The sequence below is a fragment of the Mobula birostris genome, chromosome 2, assembly GCF_030028105.1.
Source record: "Mobula birostris isolate sMobBir1 chromosome 2, sMobBir1.hap1, whole genome shotgun sequence".
Classification (NCBI taxonomy): domain Eukaryota; kingdom Metazoa; phylum Chordata; class Chondrichthyes; order Myliobatiformes; family Myliobatidae; genus Mobula; species Mobula birostris.
The window spans coordinates 164,150,975-164,169,425 of record NC_092371.1 but is presented as its reverse complement, the minus strand read 5'-3'; the positions used below and the strand labels follow the sequence as shown (position 1 = coordinate 164,169,425).

At 42.1% G+C, this 18,451-nt stretch overlaps 1 protein-coding gene across 20 annotated transcripts in view; it reads right to left on the bottom strand.

Moving 5' to 3' along the window:
- dst (dystonin) overlaps window positions 1-18,451 on the bottom strand; it is a 603,331-nt gene that overhangs the window by 301,295 nt on the left and 283,585 nt on the right. For all 20 annotated transcript variants that reach the window (XM_072250685.1, XM_072250715.1, XM_072250746.1 and 17 more), the window contains 10 exons: window positions 18,153-18,305; window positions 17,592-17,746; window positions 13,984-14,110; window positions 9,909-10,092; window positions 8,778-8,935; window positions 8,002-8,177; window positions 6,597-6,735; window positions 4,390-4,583; window positions 3,053-3,215; window positions 1,071-1,154 (listed from right to left, as the gene is read on the bottom strand). In XM_072250685.1, the coding sequence (XP_072106786.1) occupies window positions 1,071-1,154; window positions 3,053-3,215; window positions 4,390-4,583; window positions 6,597-6,735; window positions 8,002-8,177; window positions 8,778-8,935; window positions 9,909-10,092; window positions 13,984-14,110; window positions 17,592-17,746; window positions 18,153-18,305 (1,533 nt within the window). The remainder of the gene's footprint in view (window positions 1-1,070; window positions 1,155-3,052; window positions 3,216-4,389; window positions 4,584-6,596; window positions 6,736-8,001; window positions 8,178-8,777; window positions 8,936-9,908; window positions 10,093-13,983; window positions 14,111-17,591; window positions 17,747-18,152; window positions 18,306-18,451) is intronic.

Here is an 18,451-nt window from a genome sequence, read left to right as displayed (position 1 = left end):
CTCCATTGTTTCCAGGACATCTTCAGGGAGTTGTGCCTCAAAACGGTGGTGTCTATCATTAAGGACTCTTATCACCCAGTTCATGCTCTCTTCTCTTTTCTCCCATCAGGAAGGAGGTACAAAAGCCTGAAGGCACACATTTAGTAATTCAGGAACAGCTTCTTCCTTTGCCATCCGATTTCTGAATGGACATTGAACCTATGAACACCTCACTACTTTTTTATTTCTATTTTTTTGCACTACATATTTAATTTAACTATTGTAAATATATATATATATTTTACTGTAATTCACAATCTATTTTTTCTCTATTATCATGTATTGCATTGTACTGCTGCAGCAAAGTTAACAAATTTCCCAACATATGTCAGTGATATTAAATCTGATTCTGATTCTGATCTATCTGTACAGAGAAAGATATTGGAAGTCTTCCTCAAAGTGACCACCACAAAAGGATTGGCACAAGGAAGTAATTTACTCCAATTGTTTTAAGAGACTCTCCAATTAATTTTACCCCTTTGTGCTTTCCTCTTAGCTCTGCTTAGTCCTCTGCTTTCTTGTTTCCTTATCAGTGTCTCTATTAACTCTGCATGGAGGGTCCCAAGTCTGGCTGTGAAAGGAGGAAGGTTAGGTATGGGGCTAGAACCCCATCCCATAAAAACCCAGAGCTACAGAAACACAAAACAGAAGCTCCAAAGATCTCATCCCTGGGCGAGGAAGGAGCTTCGACTAGAAGACATATGAAGCCGTGGTGAGGGCGGAAGCCACAGGGCCAATCAACCTTCAATCAGCCCAGGACAGGGGATGCCTGCGAGCTGCTGTGGCACCCTATGCCCCTTAGGGGTGATGCAGCAGCTGCCACTGCCCATGACATCATTCTGATCCATGCATTCCAGAGTAAAAAAACTGTTAAGCAAAGGAATTTGTCATCTCCACATTCTCAATTACGTTAAAACTGTTAACACTGGATTATCAAATATTTATTTTACTTTACCATCAAAATGACTGAAGATTTAAATAATTATTTTGGATTATATTGGAAGAAATTCCAGCTGAATTCCCAACTATACCTTGACAGCGGAGGAATATCCCTCGGAGTACTTCTGACACTCGTCCATTTTCCCCTGTTTCATTTCAACCTCTGAAGCCAACATCTGCAAAATAAAACATGTGAACTCAGTTGTCAGACAGAAAGGCCTGGAGTGGTCGTGGAGAGGAAGTTTCCTATAGTAGAGGTGCCTAGGACCAGAAGGTACAACTTCATCATAGAAGCATGTTCAAAGGTCAAAAGTTCAAAGGTTCAGAGGTTCCTTTTTTATCAAAGTATACAACTCTGAAATCCTTCTTCTCCAGATAGCCGTGAAACCACGAAAGAAAAGAACGGCAGCATGATCATTAACCGCCAAATCCCACCCACTCCACACACACAAAAGAACAAACAAAACTGGAACAGGTTGTTACATTTTATTCTGCAGTTTATTATAGTTTTATCTTGTTCTACCTCAATACACTGTGTAATGGTCTGATGTGTATGAACAGTATGCAAAACAAGCTTTCAATTCTATCTTGGTACATGTGACAATAATAAACCAATTCCAATTCCAATAAAGTCATACAGTGCAGAAACAAGCTTTTTGGCTCAGCTGGTGCACCCCACCAGATGCCCATCCAATCTAGTGTCATTTTCCCATTTTGACCTATATCCCTCTAAACCTTTCCGATCCATGTACCTGCCCAACTGTCCTTTAAAAGTTGTTATTGTACCTGCCTCAGCCACTTCCTCTGGGCGGCTTATTCATATACCTTGCACCCACTGTTAAACAGGGGTCCCTCACCTCTATATTAAATTGTTCCTCTCCCACTTTAAATGTTTACCTTCTAGTTTCCAATTCCTCAACTCCAGGGAAAAGGCTGAGTGCATTTAGCCTACCTAATTTTATACACCTCGTATAAGATCATCTTTTAAAATCTTATGCCCCAAGGAATAAGTGGGAAGTGCCTTGCACAATGGACACCAAGCTGGCTGGTTTCTTCCCTGCAGTAGGCTTGGAGATATGAGCAGAGAATGAGATATGAACCTCTGCTCACATTCACACTCCACAGCTCACAGTTGGTAAAGTGTCATCTTCCCCAGAAAATAATGGTGCAATTCTACACTGCCATCATGGACAGCATCCTCAATCAGATATTACTGTCTGGTTTAGTGCAACGTCCTCTCACAATACATGAACTGACTGGTCAGCAGGAAAGATAATTGATGCAGTCTACCATCACTGCAGTACTTGTATGCGTCCAGAACAAATAGCTCCCTTCTGGAAAGTGCTGTAGGGCTATTAAAACAAAAACTTCATGCTATCTTAAAAGTTTCTTCCCCCAGGCAGTTAATTTGAGAAACCTTTCCATTCCTTCCCGACTCCCTTCTATCTATTATCTCAGTCACTGCTCTATAAACACTTCAAACCACTTTTTATAATGCTACTGACATTGTAAATACATGCTAGTATTTATGTATTTGTACACATTTTATAGCAAATCTGTACTTTAACCTCTATGTTTTATATAAATCATTACTTTATCATTGTTGACTGTTATTTTCATTGCACGTTGCACCAACACACAATGTTTAGCAACGTCCTAATATATGTAAATATATATGGCAAATAAAGTTGAACCTTGATCCTGTGTGAATTAGCACCTGCTGGCCCAACCCGAGTCCCAAAGCAGCTGACCTCATTTCACGTTCAAATCAAGAGAAGCATATGTTCTGATGAAATGTTTGGGATCAGGTTACGTCAGCCTGGGCTGCAAAATTATCCAGATCAGAATGACTTACTTTGTACATCTGAAAGTAACCTTCAGAAAGCTGAAAATTTTTCATGCTTTTATCTGATGTTTCGCAGCACAACTGAGGTTGTTTCATTCATGGTGACAGTCAGGGTGAGTGAGTCAGGTTTGGATAAGACAGCGAATGATAGGGTTCAGGTCATATTTGTGTTTGGCGGGTTCTGTAGCCATGCTGACCTCCAGCGTGAATTATTAAAAAGCACGTTACCTTCTGTTGATGGAGCTCATCCGCAAGGGCTCGGCTATCTTCTGGCTGGCGTTCTTGCATCTTCTGTTGAGTGGCTTCCATTTCTTGGATCCATTGATCAAGATCTTTGTAACAGTCTCTATACCAGCTGAGAGATGTGCTGATTCCTTCGAGTTCATGCAGCCTGAAAGCAAAGTGGACATCCGTTAAGTTTGTCTCAGCAGCAGTAGTTGATCAGATCCTATCAGAATAATCCTCGCTACACAGCAATTGCTGCATTCTTCGGCCCTTTGCCATCCCCACCTATTGTGTGACAGCATCTAACATTATTGTCTTTCCCCTCCTTCCTCTACCTTCCACCATGCATGGGGTAGCATGGTAACATAGTGACTAGCGTAATGCTTTAGAGCACCAGCGAACAATTCCCACTGCTGTCTGTAAGGAGTTTGTACTTTCTCCCTGTGACTGTGTGGGTTTCTTCCGGGTACTTTGGTTTCCTCCGGGTACTTTGGTTTCCTCCCACATTCCAAAGACGTACGGTTAGAAAGGGCTATTCTGGTGCCAAAAGCATGGCGGCACTTGTGGACTGCACCCAACAGATCCCTGGATTGTGCTGACCATTGTCACGAAACATATTTCACTGTGTGTCTCAATGTACGTGTGACAAAAAAAGCTATTCTTCATCTTGTTAATCACTCCCCTGGATTCAGCTATCATATGCCAGCTCCTGCTCCTCGCTCTTCCCCCACCCTTCTATTCTGCTTCTGCCTCCCTTCCTTTCCAATCTCAATGGAGAGTCTGGGTCCAAAATGTCAACTGTTTATTCCTGCTAAGTTCTTCAGGCACTTTGTGTGTGTTGGTTGAGAAAGGCGGTGGGACACAACAACGGATTGAAAGGCACAAGAGTTACTCATATCCTTGAGATCATATTGGATTGTCTTAACATTGGCATGTGAGCTATTTGCTGTAGAATATTACCACTTTCAAACAATACCCAGCATAACACTTTACACCACTGGGGTTCAATTCCCACCACTGTCTGTAATGAGATTGTATGTTCTCCCTGTGACCACATGGGTTTCCTCTGAGAGATCCAGTTTCTTCCCACATTCCAAAGGTGTACGGGTTAGGGTTAGTAAGTTGTGGCCATTTTATGTTGGTGCTGGAAGCATGGCAACACGTGGGCTGCCCAGCAAATCCTCAGACTCTGTTGGTCATTGACACAAACATCGCATTTCGCTGTATGCCTCAATGTACATATGACAAATAAAGCTCACGCTTTCTTCAAAAATTCATTAAGGAGGAGGGAGGTTTTTGCTGTAAGGCAGCCAACTTTATCAGTTACGAGCAGTGCAAACCTGTTGTCAATTTGGGAGCGAATGCTCTCCCATCTCTCAACCAACTGAACGGCCTTTTCCTTGTGCCAGTCCATGTCCATGTCTCGCTCGTTGTGGGCCCTCAGCATCCGCTCACTGATGGTCTTGCCCTTCTGCAGCTTGTCCTCGAGCGAATGGAAAATCTCCCGCTGCTCGTCCACTTCCGCCCGCCATTGCTGTTTGAGAGAGAGGTGCAGCAGCGGTGAGTTTCCATTTAAAGACCAAATTCTCGGCAAGATGGGGCGAAGGAGGATGAGTGCTGATTTGATGGAGGTGTAGAAGATAATAAGGGGCATTGATCGAGTGAACAGCCAAAGAATTTTTCCAGACAGGAAAGGCTAATATGAGGGAATAAAATTATTATGCCTTTTATTACGAAACCATCCAGGGGGATGTATCAGAGGTACGTTTAATACAGAGAGTGGAAGGTGTGTGGAGAGGGGTGGTGGTAGAAACAGTAGGGACATACAGGAAACTTTTAAATAGGCACGTGGATGATACCAAAGTGGAGTGCTATGAGAGAGGGAAGGGTTAAATTGATCTTAGAACAGGTTATAAGGTTGGTACAATATGATGGGCCAAAGAGCCTGCTCTGCACTGTTGGGTTTTATTTTTAATTCATTGAAAGGAAAGTGACTTTCAAAGGCTGAACCACCATTGCCCATCCATAACTACCTTTGAAAAGGTGGTGATGAGATACTTGAACCACAACAGTCCTTGTGGTATGGGTGTACTCACAATGGTGTTAGAGAGAGATATCCAGGGCTTGTGGAAAACGCTGATATACCTCCCACGTCAGAACAGTGTGTGGCTTAAATTTAAATGGGAGGCCTAAGGAAAGCATCATTTGTGGCGAGTTCACGACAAGGCTCTAAAACAAAGACATAAAAACAGTCCTTTCAGCCCATCTAGGCTATGCCAGCCTGGTCTTCTGCCTAGTCCCATCTACCTTCACCTGGGCCACAGTCCTCCAAGGCCCTCCCATCCATGTAGCTATCCAAACTTCTCTTAAATGGTACAATTGAACTCATATCCACCACTTCCACTGGCAGTTGTTCTACACTTACACCACCCTCTGAGTGAAGATCCCTTTCAGATTCCCCTTAAGTATTCGACCTTTCACTCTAAACATATGACTGGTAGTGAAAAAAGTTTGTTTGTGTTTACCCTATCTGTAACCTCAATGTTGAATACCTCTATCAAATCACCCCTCTTTCTCCTACACTCCCAGGAATAATGTACCTATTCAACCTTTCTCTTTAACTCAGGTCCTCAAAGTTCCAGCAACATCCTTGTAAAGTTCCTCTGCACTCTTTCAGTCTTATTGATAACTTTCCTGTATGTAGACTGCACACAGTTCTCCAAATTTGGCCTCACCAATGTCTTATACAACTTCAAAATAACATCCCAACTCCTGTACTCAATGTCTTTATTTATGAAGGTTAATGTACCAAAGCTCTCTTTATGATTCTATCTACCCGTGATGCGACTTTCAAGGAATTATGAATTTGTATTCCCAGATTCCTTTATGCTACTGCACACTTGAGAGGTCTAACATTCATTGTGAGAGTCTTACCCTGGTTTGTCCTACCAAAGTACAACACCTCAAACATGTCTGCATTTAATTTCATCTGCCATTTTTCAGTCCATTTTTCCAGTTAATCCAAATCAGTTTGCAAGCTTTGGTAGCCTTCCTCATTGTCCACTATGGACCTAATCTTGGTCCAATCAGAAATTCAAGATAAATTATTTCAGTATTTGCAAGAAGGTGTGACAAAATGTGATGGATAAAGCTATAGGAACCGAAGTTCCTAGGGTTGGATATAAAAGGCTGGGATTGGAGGACTGGGTGCCACAGTAGTGTAGCAGCTAGTGTGATGCTCTTACAGCTTGGGGTGTTAAGAGTTCAATCCTGGCTCTTCCGTAAGGAGTCTCTGTATGCCCTCCCTATGGAACATGTGGGTTTTCTCCAGTTCCCCTGGTTTCCTTCCATAGTCTAAAGATGTACCGGGTAGGCCAATTGGTCAGTGTAACTTGTCCCGCGATTAAGTTAAATTGGAGTCATCAGGTATTTGGGCAGTGTGGCTCAAAAGGCCAGAATGTCCTACACAATGGACTAATGAACTTTGGTGCTGCGATATGTTATACAGTTTTTCCAAGTGTTCGGATCTGAGAGAAAACTTCATTACCTTCAGTGTATTCTGCAGCGACTGAATAGCCTCTGGGTCTGGGGGCACTGCATCCTCCTCTCCAAGTTTGGTCTCATACTCCTTCACAAGAGCCTCTGCTTCCTGTGTGCTTTTAACAATCAAATTGACCGTCTTCAACCTGCGGTCGGAAACAAGGCTCATTTTAATCTTCTTCTACAAGCAGTTATAAAGACACCAGCCCATGGTGTTCACAAAGATTACTATTTACCCAGGATTATTATCTGTTCACTCAACAGCATCCTGCCTGGCACTCCAGAACAATGGTAGAAAGAACTTTGGAGTGGTCTGTCATTAGCAAGCAGAAAGTAATAAAATTAAATCTACACAACGTACAAAGGTGTCACTCCTGCCACAGTAATGGGAAACTGAACTTCTCCATTCAACAGAACAATAATGCTATTCTTGCTGTAAAAAGATAATTTTAGTATACTTCAAGACAAAAGTACCCCAACCACAGATTTACAGTATTGCAGGGAGAACTCCATCATCCCTTTCACAGCACGCCACCTCCTTTTTTGCTCTGTAAGCAATACCGAATACAAGGTGAAGCAGTACATTTCCTGCTCAGGTTGGCTATTATGGATTTGCAGCAGTCACACTCATCACACCAAGTGACTTGGAACCGGAAATGTTAACTCTGTTCCTCATTGCAGAGATGCTGCCTGATCTGCTGAGCATTTGCAACATTTTGTTTCTATTTCGTGCCTTCTTTGAGACCATCTCAAGAGCAAAAAACAAAACCAACCATAATCATTCATGAATCAGAAACAACAAAGAACCTAACACTACCTCAGTCAGTTCAAGGGTAAAACAAAACAAATTAAAGCCACAGTGAAATCTATAATGACAGATACAGCCCAAATACCAGCACCCATCTACAATGAATACTTATTCCAAGTTAACATGATTTGCAGCATGAGAAAGTATACACGATCACTTACCAATTATAAAGCAGACATGGTTTTTAATGCATCAAGCCCTTTACAACTTAAAGGACATAGCAGATTTCTCAGCACTGGGATCCCTGGACAAACAAAATGGCTGTGGTGGAATGGACCCTTCTTTACCCAGCATGCACAGAGAAAGGGAAACTGCTCTGCCTCCTGGCTCTCCATCCTAGAAGCAGAGTGGTTTCTCTTTCTCTGTGCATGCTGGATAAAGAAGGCCAAGATGGAATTCCACACTATCTGGATACTGGGTGGAAACTTTTAACTTCTATTTAATTTATTTGAAAGCAATGATTCTACAAAGATACAGAGAAAAATAAAGGACAGTAAATGCTAGTCTGCCAAAGTGATTTAATTTTCAAATGAAGCACATTACAAATTTTTATATTGTTGATTTGCTAAGGAAGATGATATATTTATAAAGTTTGAACCCTTACTTATCCAAATAAATGGAGGAGAGTGAGTAGACTTGATTGAGATTCTGCAGCACCACGCTCAGCTCCGTCCGCAGGGTTGGGGCGGTAGATGAGGAGGCTTGACCAAAGAATTTGTCACACTTCTCCGTTACTTTTTCCAGATCAGCAATAAGCTCCTCCAGTTCACTCTTCAGCTTCTGGTGAGAGAAAGATGGAAGTGCAATCAGTCCAGTGCGGGAACCAAGTGCGTACAGTGCTGGATTCAAAATCCACAGATCATATGTTCAAATTTCATTGCACATGAATTTGAATTCATGGCATTAAGTAAAACTGGAAATTAATATGGCTACTATATGCAAGAATCAGTATTATTGTATAAACGTAACTTGGATTGTAACTGAATTACAAATATACCTTCAGGGAAGAAAACCTCACTTCCTTACCCCTGTGAATCATGACTTCTTAACTTCTCTTTAATAAGATCATAAATACAAGAGATTCTGCAGATGCTGGAAATCTAGTTAACACCCACAAAATACTAGAGGAACTCAGCATCTATGTCTCACCCTGAAACGTCAACTGGTTATTCCTCTCCAGAGATGCTGCCTGACCTGCTGAATTCCTCCAGCATTGTGCGTGTGAATGAGGTCTAGTACTCAAAATGGCTCAAGGTCAGCCTTTAACATTGTTTGAAACTTAACAAAGCAGTAGCTCTGACATTTTCTGAAGGCTTAATCGAGTATTATCTGAGTGCAGGACTTCAAATGTCATTTTGTGCAAAATCTTCTCAAACTGACCTCTTGCTGAGAGATCCTTTGCACGCTTTCTTGCAGGTCATCCCGTTCGAGTGGTGTGCGGATCTGACGGATCAGCTGCTTCTCAGAGTTCTCCACTCGGAGCCGAATGTTCCTCACCTCGGAGATTAACAGGTTGTATGCTGACTCCTCCTGCTCCTCTGGTAGAGTTGAAAGGTCAGAACAATTAACGTTTCATTTGTTATTGAAAGTAAAACGTCCTATACAGCCAGTCCTGTGGTGATATAAGAGCTCCACTCCTGGAACTGACCATAAACTGATTTCTCCTAAAGTCAGAACCATCACTTTTCTATAAAACCATAAGACATAAAAACAGACTGACCATTCAGCCCATTGAACCCCCTCTGTCATTCCATCCTGTCTGATTTATTATCTTTCTCAATCCCATTCTCCTGCCTTCATCACCATAAACTTTGACTAAGTAACCCATAATGTATCACTCTACATATATCTAAAATTCTTCCCCCATTTTATTGAATAATCACCTTAATCCCACATAATTAAAACTAATGGAATATATAACGTATCCAGGCATTAATGAATACTTCAAAACATACTATTTTTATTACTGGTTTTAAAAATACTTTACAGATATATAGGAGAATTTGTATAAAATCAGATTTCCAGATGTCAGGTCCTACATAATGTAGGGAAACCCTACATCTTTACCCCGTTCTTTTCACAATCAAACACTTGAAACTATTCCCCATTCCCTCCTTCCTCAGAATCACACCCATGTCTTGTTCAGTCCATGACCGGTTCCAACCATAAATCAATGTTGTCTGCGAGTGGGAAATACTCTAGACAGAACTTCACTCGATGTGATGGCCGTACCTCCACAGTATTGTAATGAGTGGCATCAAAGGCTCATAATACTGATAAGAAAGACCAATTACCAAAAATGCAGAGCGAGAGAGAGGGAGTGACAGACAAACAGAGACAGAGAGAGAAAGAGACAAGAGATGAGAAAGAGAGACAGAGAGAGAGAGACAGAAAGTTGAGCGTTCATAACCCAGAAATGGCCTCTCCTTGGAATGTGTTACCAAAGGTCTAGCAAAAGCATAACAGACCATATCAGCTTTGTGGCAAATCACTACAATTTTGTACAGCTACCTCTTTCCGCTGACTTCAGAAGATCTTCATAGTACTGCTTGCAGAACTTGACTTCTCTCTCCAGCTGGGCTTCATCAGTGACTGAGAAGGCTTCAGACTCCTGACTGTCCTCCAAGAAGTCCCTGAGATGCATCTGTAGGCTGCTGAGTACCTGTTGGTGCTCTCCTGGCAACATGGTCTTTATCTGTGTAGAGGAAACATGTGCTGTGAATATCACAGGTAACAATCTTGTAAATCTTGTATATCTTATTTTTAAGGTAACTTGTTTTTATTCTTTCTTACTTCTCCTCTAACATCTGTATATCTGTGCACATGTAATACCACTGTGATACTGTAATTTCCTTTGGGATCAATAAAGTATCTACCTATCTATCTAAAAGGTCCAGACCTCCTTTGGCTCTTCAAGGGCAGAAAATCAGCCAATCATGTTCATGTACTGTCCAGCAGAGAAACAGGCCTTTTGGTCCATCTGATCTAGACTTGAATTTTGCTGAACTTCATCCCATTCTCTTCCCCACATGCTTTACTCTTAAATTTAAAACAGCCTATTTTTACCTTCACCTGGTTTCACCTTTCTCCTGTCAGCCTGGACTCCTTCCTTTCCCCCATGTTCTTATTCTGGTTTCTTCCCCCCTTCCTTTCCAGTCCTGATGAAAGGTCTCAGCCCAAAATGTACTGTTTGATTCCCTTCATAGATGATGCCTGACCTGCTGAGTTCCTCCAACATTGTTGCTCTGGATTTCCAGCATCTTTAGAATCTCTTGTCTTTATTTACACACTGTCTCAGAAGCTCAATGTTGCAACGAATTATAGAAACATAGAAATATAGGAAACCTACAGCAAAATACAGGCCCTTCGGCCCACAGTGCTGTGCCAAACATGTCCTTACCTTAGAACTACCTAGGCTTACCCACAGCCCTCTATTTTTCTAAGCTCCATGTACCTATTCAGGAGTCTCTTAAAAGACCCTATCATTTCCGCCTCCACCACCACAGCCAGCAGCCCATTCCAAGCACTCACCACTCCCTGCGTGAAAAACTATCCCCGCCATCTCCTCTGTACCTACTTCCAAGCACCTTAAAACTGTGCCCTCTCATGCTAGCCATTTCAGCCCTGGGAAGAAGTCTCTGACTAGCCACATGATCAATGCCTCTCATTATCTTGTATACCTTTATCAGGTCACCTCTCATCCTCCATCACTCCAAGGAGAAAAGGCTGAGTTCACTCAACCTATTCTCATAAAGCATGCGCCCCAATCCAGACAACATCCTTGTAAATCTCCTCTGCACCCTTTCTATGGTTTCCACATCCTTCCTCTAGTGAGGCAACCAGAACTGAGCTCAGTACTCCAAGTGGGGTCTGACCAGGGTCCTGTATAGCTGCAACATTACCTCTCGGCTCTTAAACTCAATCCCACGGTTGATGAAGGCCAATGCACTGTATGCCTTCTTAACCACATTTTGCCTTCTGTGGGCAAGTCAGTTCTGGATCCACAAAGCAAGGTCCCCTTGGATCCCATTCCTCCTTACTTTCTCAATAAGCCTTGCATGGGGTACTTTTTCAAATGCCTTGCTGAAATTCATATGCACTACATCTACGGCCCTACCTTCATCAATGTGTTTAGTCACATCCTTAAAAAACTCACAGGCTCGACCTGCCTTTGACAAAGCCATGCTGACTATTTCTAATCAAATTATGCCTCTCCAATATCCATAAATCCTGCCTCTCAGGATCTTCTCCATCAACTTACCAATCACTGAAGTAAGACTCACTGGCCGATAATTTCTTGGGCTATCTCTACTCCCTCTCTTGAATAAGGGAACAAAGTGTAACCCTCCAATCCTCCAGAACCTCTCCAGTCCTCATTGATGATGCAAAGATCATTGCCAGAGTCTCAGCAATCTCCTCCCTCACTTCCTCCAGTAGCCAGGGGTACATCTCAATATTCTCCAGGTCAAGAGGTTTCCCCTAAATTTGGTTAAATTTTAACTTCTGAGGGAATTTGAACTTGAGCTTGTGCACCAAGTTAATGTTTCCATTGATTATACTCAAATAGTCTTTCATAAGTTCTGGATGAGCATTGTTCCTTTTATTCCTATGAACCAAGAAATTATTGGTTTATATCGAGGTCAAGATAAGTGTGAACAAGGGATGTACTTTTCATATTTCACTAACTTTTCTAATGCTAATTTGCAACACATTGAATGGAACAACTGCATCAAGTGGCACCTTTAACTTATAAAGATTTCCCAAGATGCTTCAATGGCTGTTATCAAGCAAAATTTGACACTAGCCCAAAGGAGGAGTTATCAGGATAGGTGCCACAAAGGTTTCACCAATGAAGGAGACGTCAAGGAAGGCCAGAAAGGGATAGAGACAATAGGATTAGAGAGAAAGTTACAGAAGCTAGGACTTTGACAGTCATGGTCATACCTCTCAACACAACGTGAAGCAAAGTAGGATCTTGGAGAGATAGGGAGGGAGAGGTGAAGTAGTAGAAGGGTTCTAACACAAAAATTAGAGTTGAAAATGGATGGGTTCGGTGAGCAAGACCACAGGAATCAGGGGGATCCCAACGGAACCAAACTTGGTGAGCGTTAATATGCAGGCAGTAGTTTTGGATGAGCTCAAAGATATATAGTGGTCAGAAGGTAGAAGGCCAGCCAGTAGGGACGGAGGCAACGAATGAACATTTGAAAATTTTCAGAAGATGAATGCTGACAGGTGATGTTATGGAGGTGAGGAGAACCAGCCTTATATCGAGCACCGATTATCATAACATTAGGACAAGGACTGTTAGGATGAGAAAGTACTTCTTCCCCCAGGTCGTAAAACTACCGAACTTCCTGCCACCACCTAGGTCTCACCACACGCTAAGTGCCAGTAGCATTATACTGTTTACTTTTTAACTCGTGTCATAAATGTACCTTATTGTTTGTTAATTTATTTGTGGTAATGTTACTTCATGTGCTCTGTTGTGAGTTGCATGTGCTCTGTTGTGCACCTTGGTCCTGAGGAACACTGTTTTGTTTGGTGGTATACTTGTTTCTGGCTGAATGACAATAAATATGAACTTGAACTTGAGAACAATGACCCACTGTTCATTGCAACAGCAAACGATCTGGTTGTACTCCAGGGAAAGAGAGATGGACATGGCAGCAGGGGAACTGGAGTTGGTGATGGGAAGCAAAGGCCAAAATGATGGTCAGAGGAAATTCCAATGTATCCAAGACTGGATGTCCATCAAGAAACCTAACGAGTTAGAATCAGCACAGTGCCAGAAGAAGTGGTGAGGGGCAGCAAAACATTAGTGACAATAGGGAGAAAACAACACCATGTTCAGCTGCTGTTAGTCCTGATGAAGGGTATCAGACCAAAACATCGACTGTTTATTCCTCTCCATAGATGCTGCCTGACCTGCTGAGCTCCTCCAGCATCAGCATCAGCATCAGGATCAGGATCAGGATCAGATTGATCCTCAAAAGATAATAAGAAAAAGTGCAAAAGCTAAGGATGAAAAAAATTATGAGCTTCTGGAAATGAAACATATTAGTCCAGAAATATAAAAACAATCAATATGTGCAACCCTTTGTTAGAGTACAAGCTAAACTATTCATGGACTAGTTGTCTCACCTCCAATAGGAAGGAGGCTATGTAGCACCCACATCAAGACTATGAGATACTAGAACAGTTACTTTTCCCAAGCAATAAGGCTGATCAACACCTCCACCCACTAACCCACCTTACCACACCCCCCCACCATCAATACTTTATATTCCTGCCAGAATCACCTCATGTACAGACACTCCTGTGTCCAGAGTCACTTTATGTATATGTAATCAATCTACGTACACAAGCTATCTCATGGATTTATATTGATTGTGTTCTTCATATTGTGTTTTTTGTGCTGCATCGGATCCATGGTAACAGCCCAACAGAAAATGATGGATACATACAACACATTAACCCAGGAACTGAATAGTCTCCCACTCCAAAATTCCTGGAAAAGAAAAGAGTGTCCATCCCCTTATACATTTTACAAGGGTGGAACAAATGAATTCCATGAAGTATTTACCGAGGAAACATTCCAGGCACGGATGGTGGAGATTTCATTCATCAGGTAATGCCAGGACATAATGCTCTTCATGTTTATGTGTGACTGATGCCAGAGAGCCAGGACATTCTGATAGAGTTGTTCAATCCTGGGAAGGAAAAGAGAACATTTCACTTATTTTTCCATTTTGAAACCAAGATTAGCTTGACTAATTCAGACTGGGAACTGGGGGATGAACTGTACCACAATCAACCAAGTTGCAACATCAAAATACCTGCTACTTCCCTGCTTCATCTACCATCAAGTCACCTTTCACTGTGTTTGAATGTGAACTTTTTCAACAATATAGACAATTATTTGCAGGTTTTGCATCAAGAGAGTGACTAAAGAGCATACATCATCAGAAGACAAGATGATTAGCTTTGTTTGGCACATGTACATTGAAACTGTGAAGGATACAGTGTTTGCATTAAATCAAATCAGCAAGGATGCACTGGGCAGTTGGAAAGTGTTGCGATGTTTCTGGCATTAACATAGCATGCCCACAACTCACCCAATCTAACCACGTCTTTGGAATGTGGGAGTACCATCTTAGAGATGAGGACACCACAAGTTTCTTTCTGCCTGATGTAACGTAAATAATAATTGCACCTCCCTAAATCATCTACACAACAAGGCACATTAGCAAGTCATATCGCTATTGCTTACAGAGCATTGCAATGTGTAAATCAGCTCATGCAGATACCCAACAGATAAAATCAATTCAAATTGCCTTTCTTCGCTTTTTAATAGCAGATTGCTCTTATAATACCTTATGTGAGGCATCAAAATCCCCGTTACCACTCAGTTACAGACACAATAATAGAAAAAAGCAAAGCCAATTTTATGAGCTCTGTCAGGCAGACAACTTCCAAATGAGGAAGGACGCCAAGTTAAACTGTTCGGTCAGTTCCAGATAAGACCAGAAGGTGGTGCACCATACTCATGTAAGAACTGACAACAGTTTCTAACCCACTAAGGACTTGGACTCTTTGGGGGTCCTAAATATTGTCAGAAGTTTTAGTAAAATGAAATATTATTGACTCAGGCACCCTGTTGTCAGGCACTCTGTAGCACAGGTGCACAGCAAAATCCCACAAACTATTGTGATAATGGCCACGTATCTTCAGCCGAAGGGTGAATTTTAACATCAGGAGCAAGGAGAGAATGCTGAGAAAATTTTGGAATCTTTTACATTGGAGCAGAAAGCCTTGATTTCACATGTTATCATACAGCCAGAGGAAATGGCAGGATAATAATAGCGGATCCAAAAGACTTTGGCCAGTCTGAACAATTAAAGAGTGACCAAAACCTTCAATTTTCATATTTTCTATAAAATGAATGCCCAATATATCTGATACTTTGGGGCGGAGATGGGTGCCAAAAAGATACTTACCACTACTCTTCAAGAGGTGTTTGTGTTAAGACTGATGAAAATTTGGGAGGATCCCAAGGCAACACAGGAAAACTGTGCTGGAGAAAGACCACTCTGAGAGTCTGCGTGCAATTTGGACAAAGTTTCTGAACCACTTTCCCCAGGGTGCTTGTGAGACTAACGTGACCAATCCAAGGACAAAATGCTGGGGAGCTGTTTATTGATGCTGCTGAAAAATCTAGACTAAACATTCACCCTGTCAATCACTAGTACATGGTGGCTGCAGTGTGGACCACCTACAAAATGCACTGACGTTGCTTGCCCGGGCCACCCAAAATGCACACCCCAAAAATGCAACCCCTGCCACCAGGAAGAACAAAAGCAACAGCACTATCTCCACCAAATCCCTGACAGGTTGTACACTGACCAGACAATATACTAAACACAAGAGATTCTGCAGAGTAACACACACAAAATGCTGAAGGAATATTGCCAATCCTGCATTGTCACTTTGTCTAAACCCTCCTCTCAAAGGAGACACTTCACTAGAAGGACTGCAGCAGTTCAAGAAGGCAGCTCAATGCCACCTATTATGGATGGATTTTAAACTGGTTATAGTGAAAAATAAATACAACCTCCTCAAACGTAAAACCTCTGTATTTTGGGACATGTGTCAGGCCAATGAAGTAGGCCAGGTAGTTCACGTGCATCTGCTCTGACTCTTTCAACAATATAGCAGCCATCCCCCGATAAAGTTGGAAGGTCCAGATTTGCATTTTAAAAGGGAACAACTCTCTGGACAGATTTCAGCTGTTCCCAAAACGAGCTGATTCAAAATGGCAACGTGTGGAGTGACACTATCACCTAGACTGCAAGTCTAAAAGCCCCATTTTGAAACTACCTACTGTCCATGAATAGCCAATGCATCCACTAGATTTGTCCATGTGTCAGCCACCCCCGATGGACTATGTGGCTGAAAAGCCCAATTGTAACATTGCCTAGTATATCTTCCATCCATCTCAATATTGGCACAGTCCCTCGATAAAGGGAATGGCATTTCGGGCTGATGACGTTTCAGAATCGTGCCTGGCAATGAGTTGGAGGCAGGAGAGGACGAGGAGGAGGAGGGAACTTGTGGAAGAACACTAGAGATTCTGCGGGTGCTGGTAATCCAGAGCAACACACACAAACTGCTGGAGGAACTCAGCATGGCAGACAGCTTCGTTGCAGAGGAATGAAGAGTCAACATTTCAGGCTGAGACTCTTCATCAGGATTGGACTCATTCAACATTCATCTAGGCATGATGGAGGGTCATAGCCCAAAACATAAACTCTTTATTCCTCTCCATGTATTCTGCCTGACCTGCAGAGTTCCTCCAGCATTTTGTGAGTGTAACTTATGGAAGAACTCCAGTTAATAATCTCTTATTTAACAAATACGGTCTACAGAACCTCCTTAAAATGTCTCCTCTTATAATTTCAGTTGAAAACAATGGAGTGATTTTCCAGGAAATGGGGTATACATTCAGTGGCCATTTTATTAAGTACACCTACACACCTGCCCATTAATGCAAATATATAACCTGCCAATCATGTGGCAGCAACTCAATGCATGAAAGCATGCAGACATGGTCAGTTGTTATTCAGACCAACCATCCGAATGGGGAAGAAATGAGATCTAAGTGACCTTAACTGTTGTATGATTGTTGGTACAAGACTGGGTGGTTTGAGTATCTCAGAAATTGCTGATCTGGAATTTTCACACACAGCACTCTTTAGAGCTTACAGAGAAAGGAGGGAAAAACAAAAGACATCCAGTGTGTGCAGTTCTGTGGGCAAAAATGCTTGTTAATGAGAGAGGTCAGAGGAGAATTGCCAGACTGGATCAAGATGGCAGGAAGGTGGCAGTAACTCAAATAACCACATGTTACAACAGTGATTAGCTAAAGAGCATCTCTGAATACACAAGACGTCGAACCTTGAAGTGGATGTGCTACATCATCAGAAGACCACAAACTTAGACTCAGTGCCCACGCTTTCAGGCACAGGAGGTACAGTACTTGATAAAGTGGCCGTTGTGTGTGGTTACTAGCAAACTGCATAAGTAAAACAAACCCAGTCAGTGCAGTGCAGTGGACAAGTGTGATTTTCTATTCACCCCTCTGTGAGCTAAAGAAGCCAGAATCATAACATGAAAACAAGGCCCTCTCCTTACCGGCTTGCCATCTCAATAGCTTCTTTGTTTGGTGGAGGAACTGAAAAGCAAACGGATGGGACCATGGCCTCATTCCCAGTGGGACTGATCACCTTCCATTTGGCCCGGTGTGAGTTGTTTTCCAACAAGCATTCATCATCCTTGTAAATGGTTATCTGTTTCAATGAGAGAATTAGTGCAGAAATTTTCCGTAGTCACACCCTCTCGCAGGCGGGAGAACTCGCGAAGGTCGTTACAATCAACAACTTCCATTTACATAGCTCTCATTGCGTAGTAAAAACATCTAAAGACACAATATCAGCTAAAACTTGAAGCGAGCTGCCCAAGGACAGAAAAAACAGGACGTGAGCCCAGATAAATAGGTAGACTTTAATGGATGTTTTAAAGAGGGGATGAGGGCTGGAAAGGTTCTGAGAGGGTAAAGGTGTTGACTTCAATAGGGCAGCAATGAAAACCATGGGCAATTGCAAGACTGTTATAGACCAGATTATTCAAATGACTACAAGCTGAAGGTGGTTACAGAGATGAAAAGCGACCCAGTTTTCATAAAATATTCCAAACCTCAATTTGTTTGTAGTCACAGACGGCTCTGATGGGGATGGAAATCCTTGTTGGATTTTCGGGATTCCTAGGCTTCAGCTGGACAATAGCTTTTGCTCGACTCATGAGGCTTGCTACGTTACTCTTGTACTGAAGCAGCTGTTCTTTCTCATCCTAAAATATATGAATATAATATGTTAAAGGAGAGGAGAAGATGAAGTTCTTCCCTGGGTGCATTGCCAATCCTTGAGGAAAGTTAACAAATAATCTTCAGAGGAAATAAAACTTGATTAGAACGGACACTCACAGAACTGACTTCA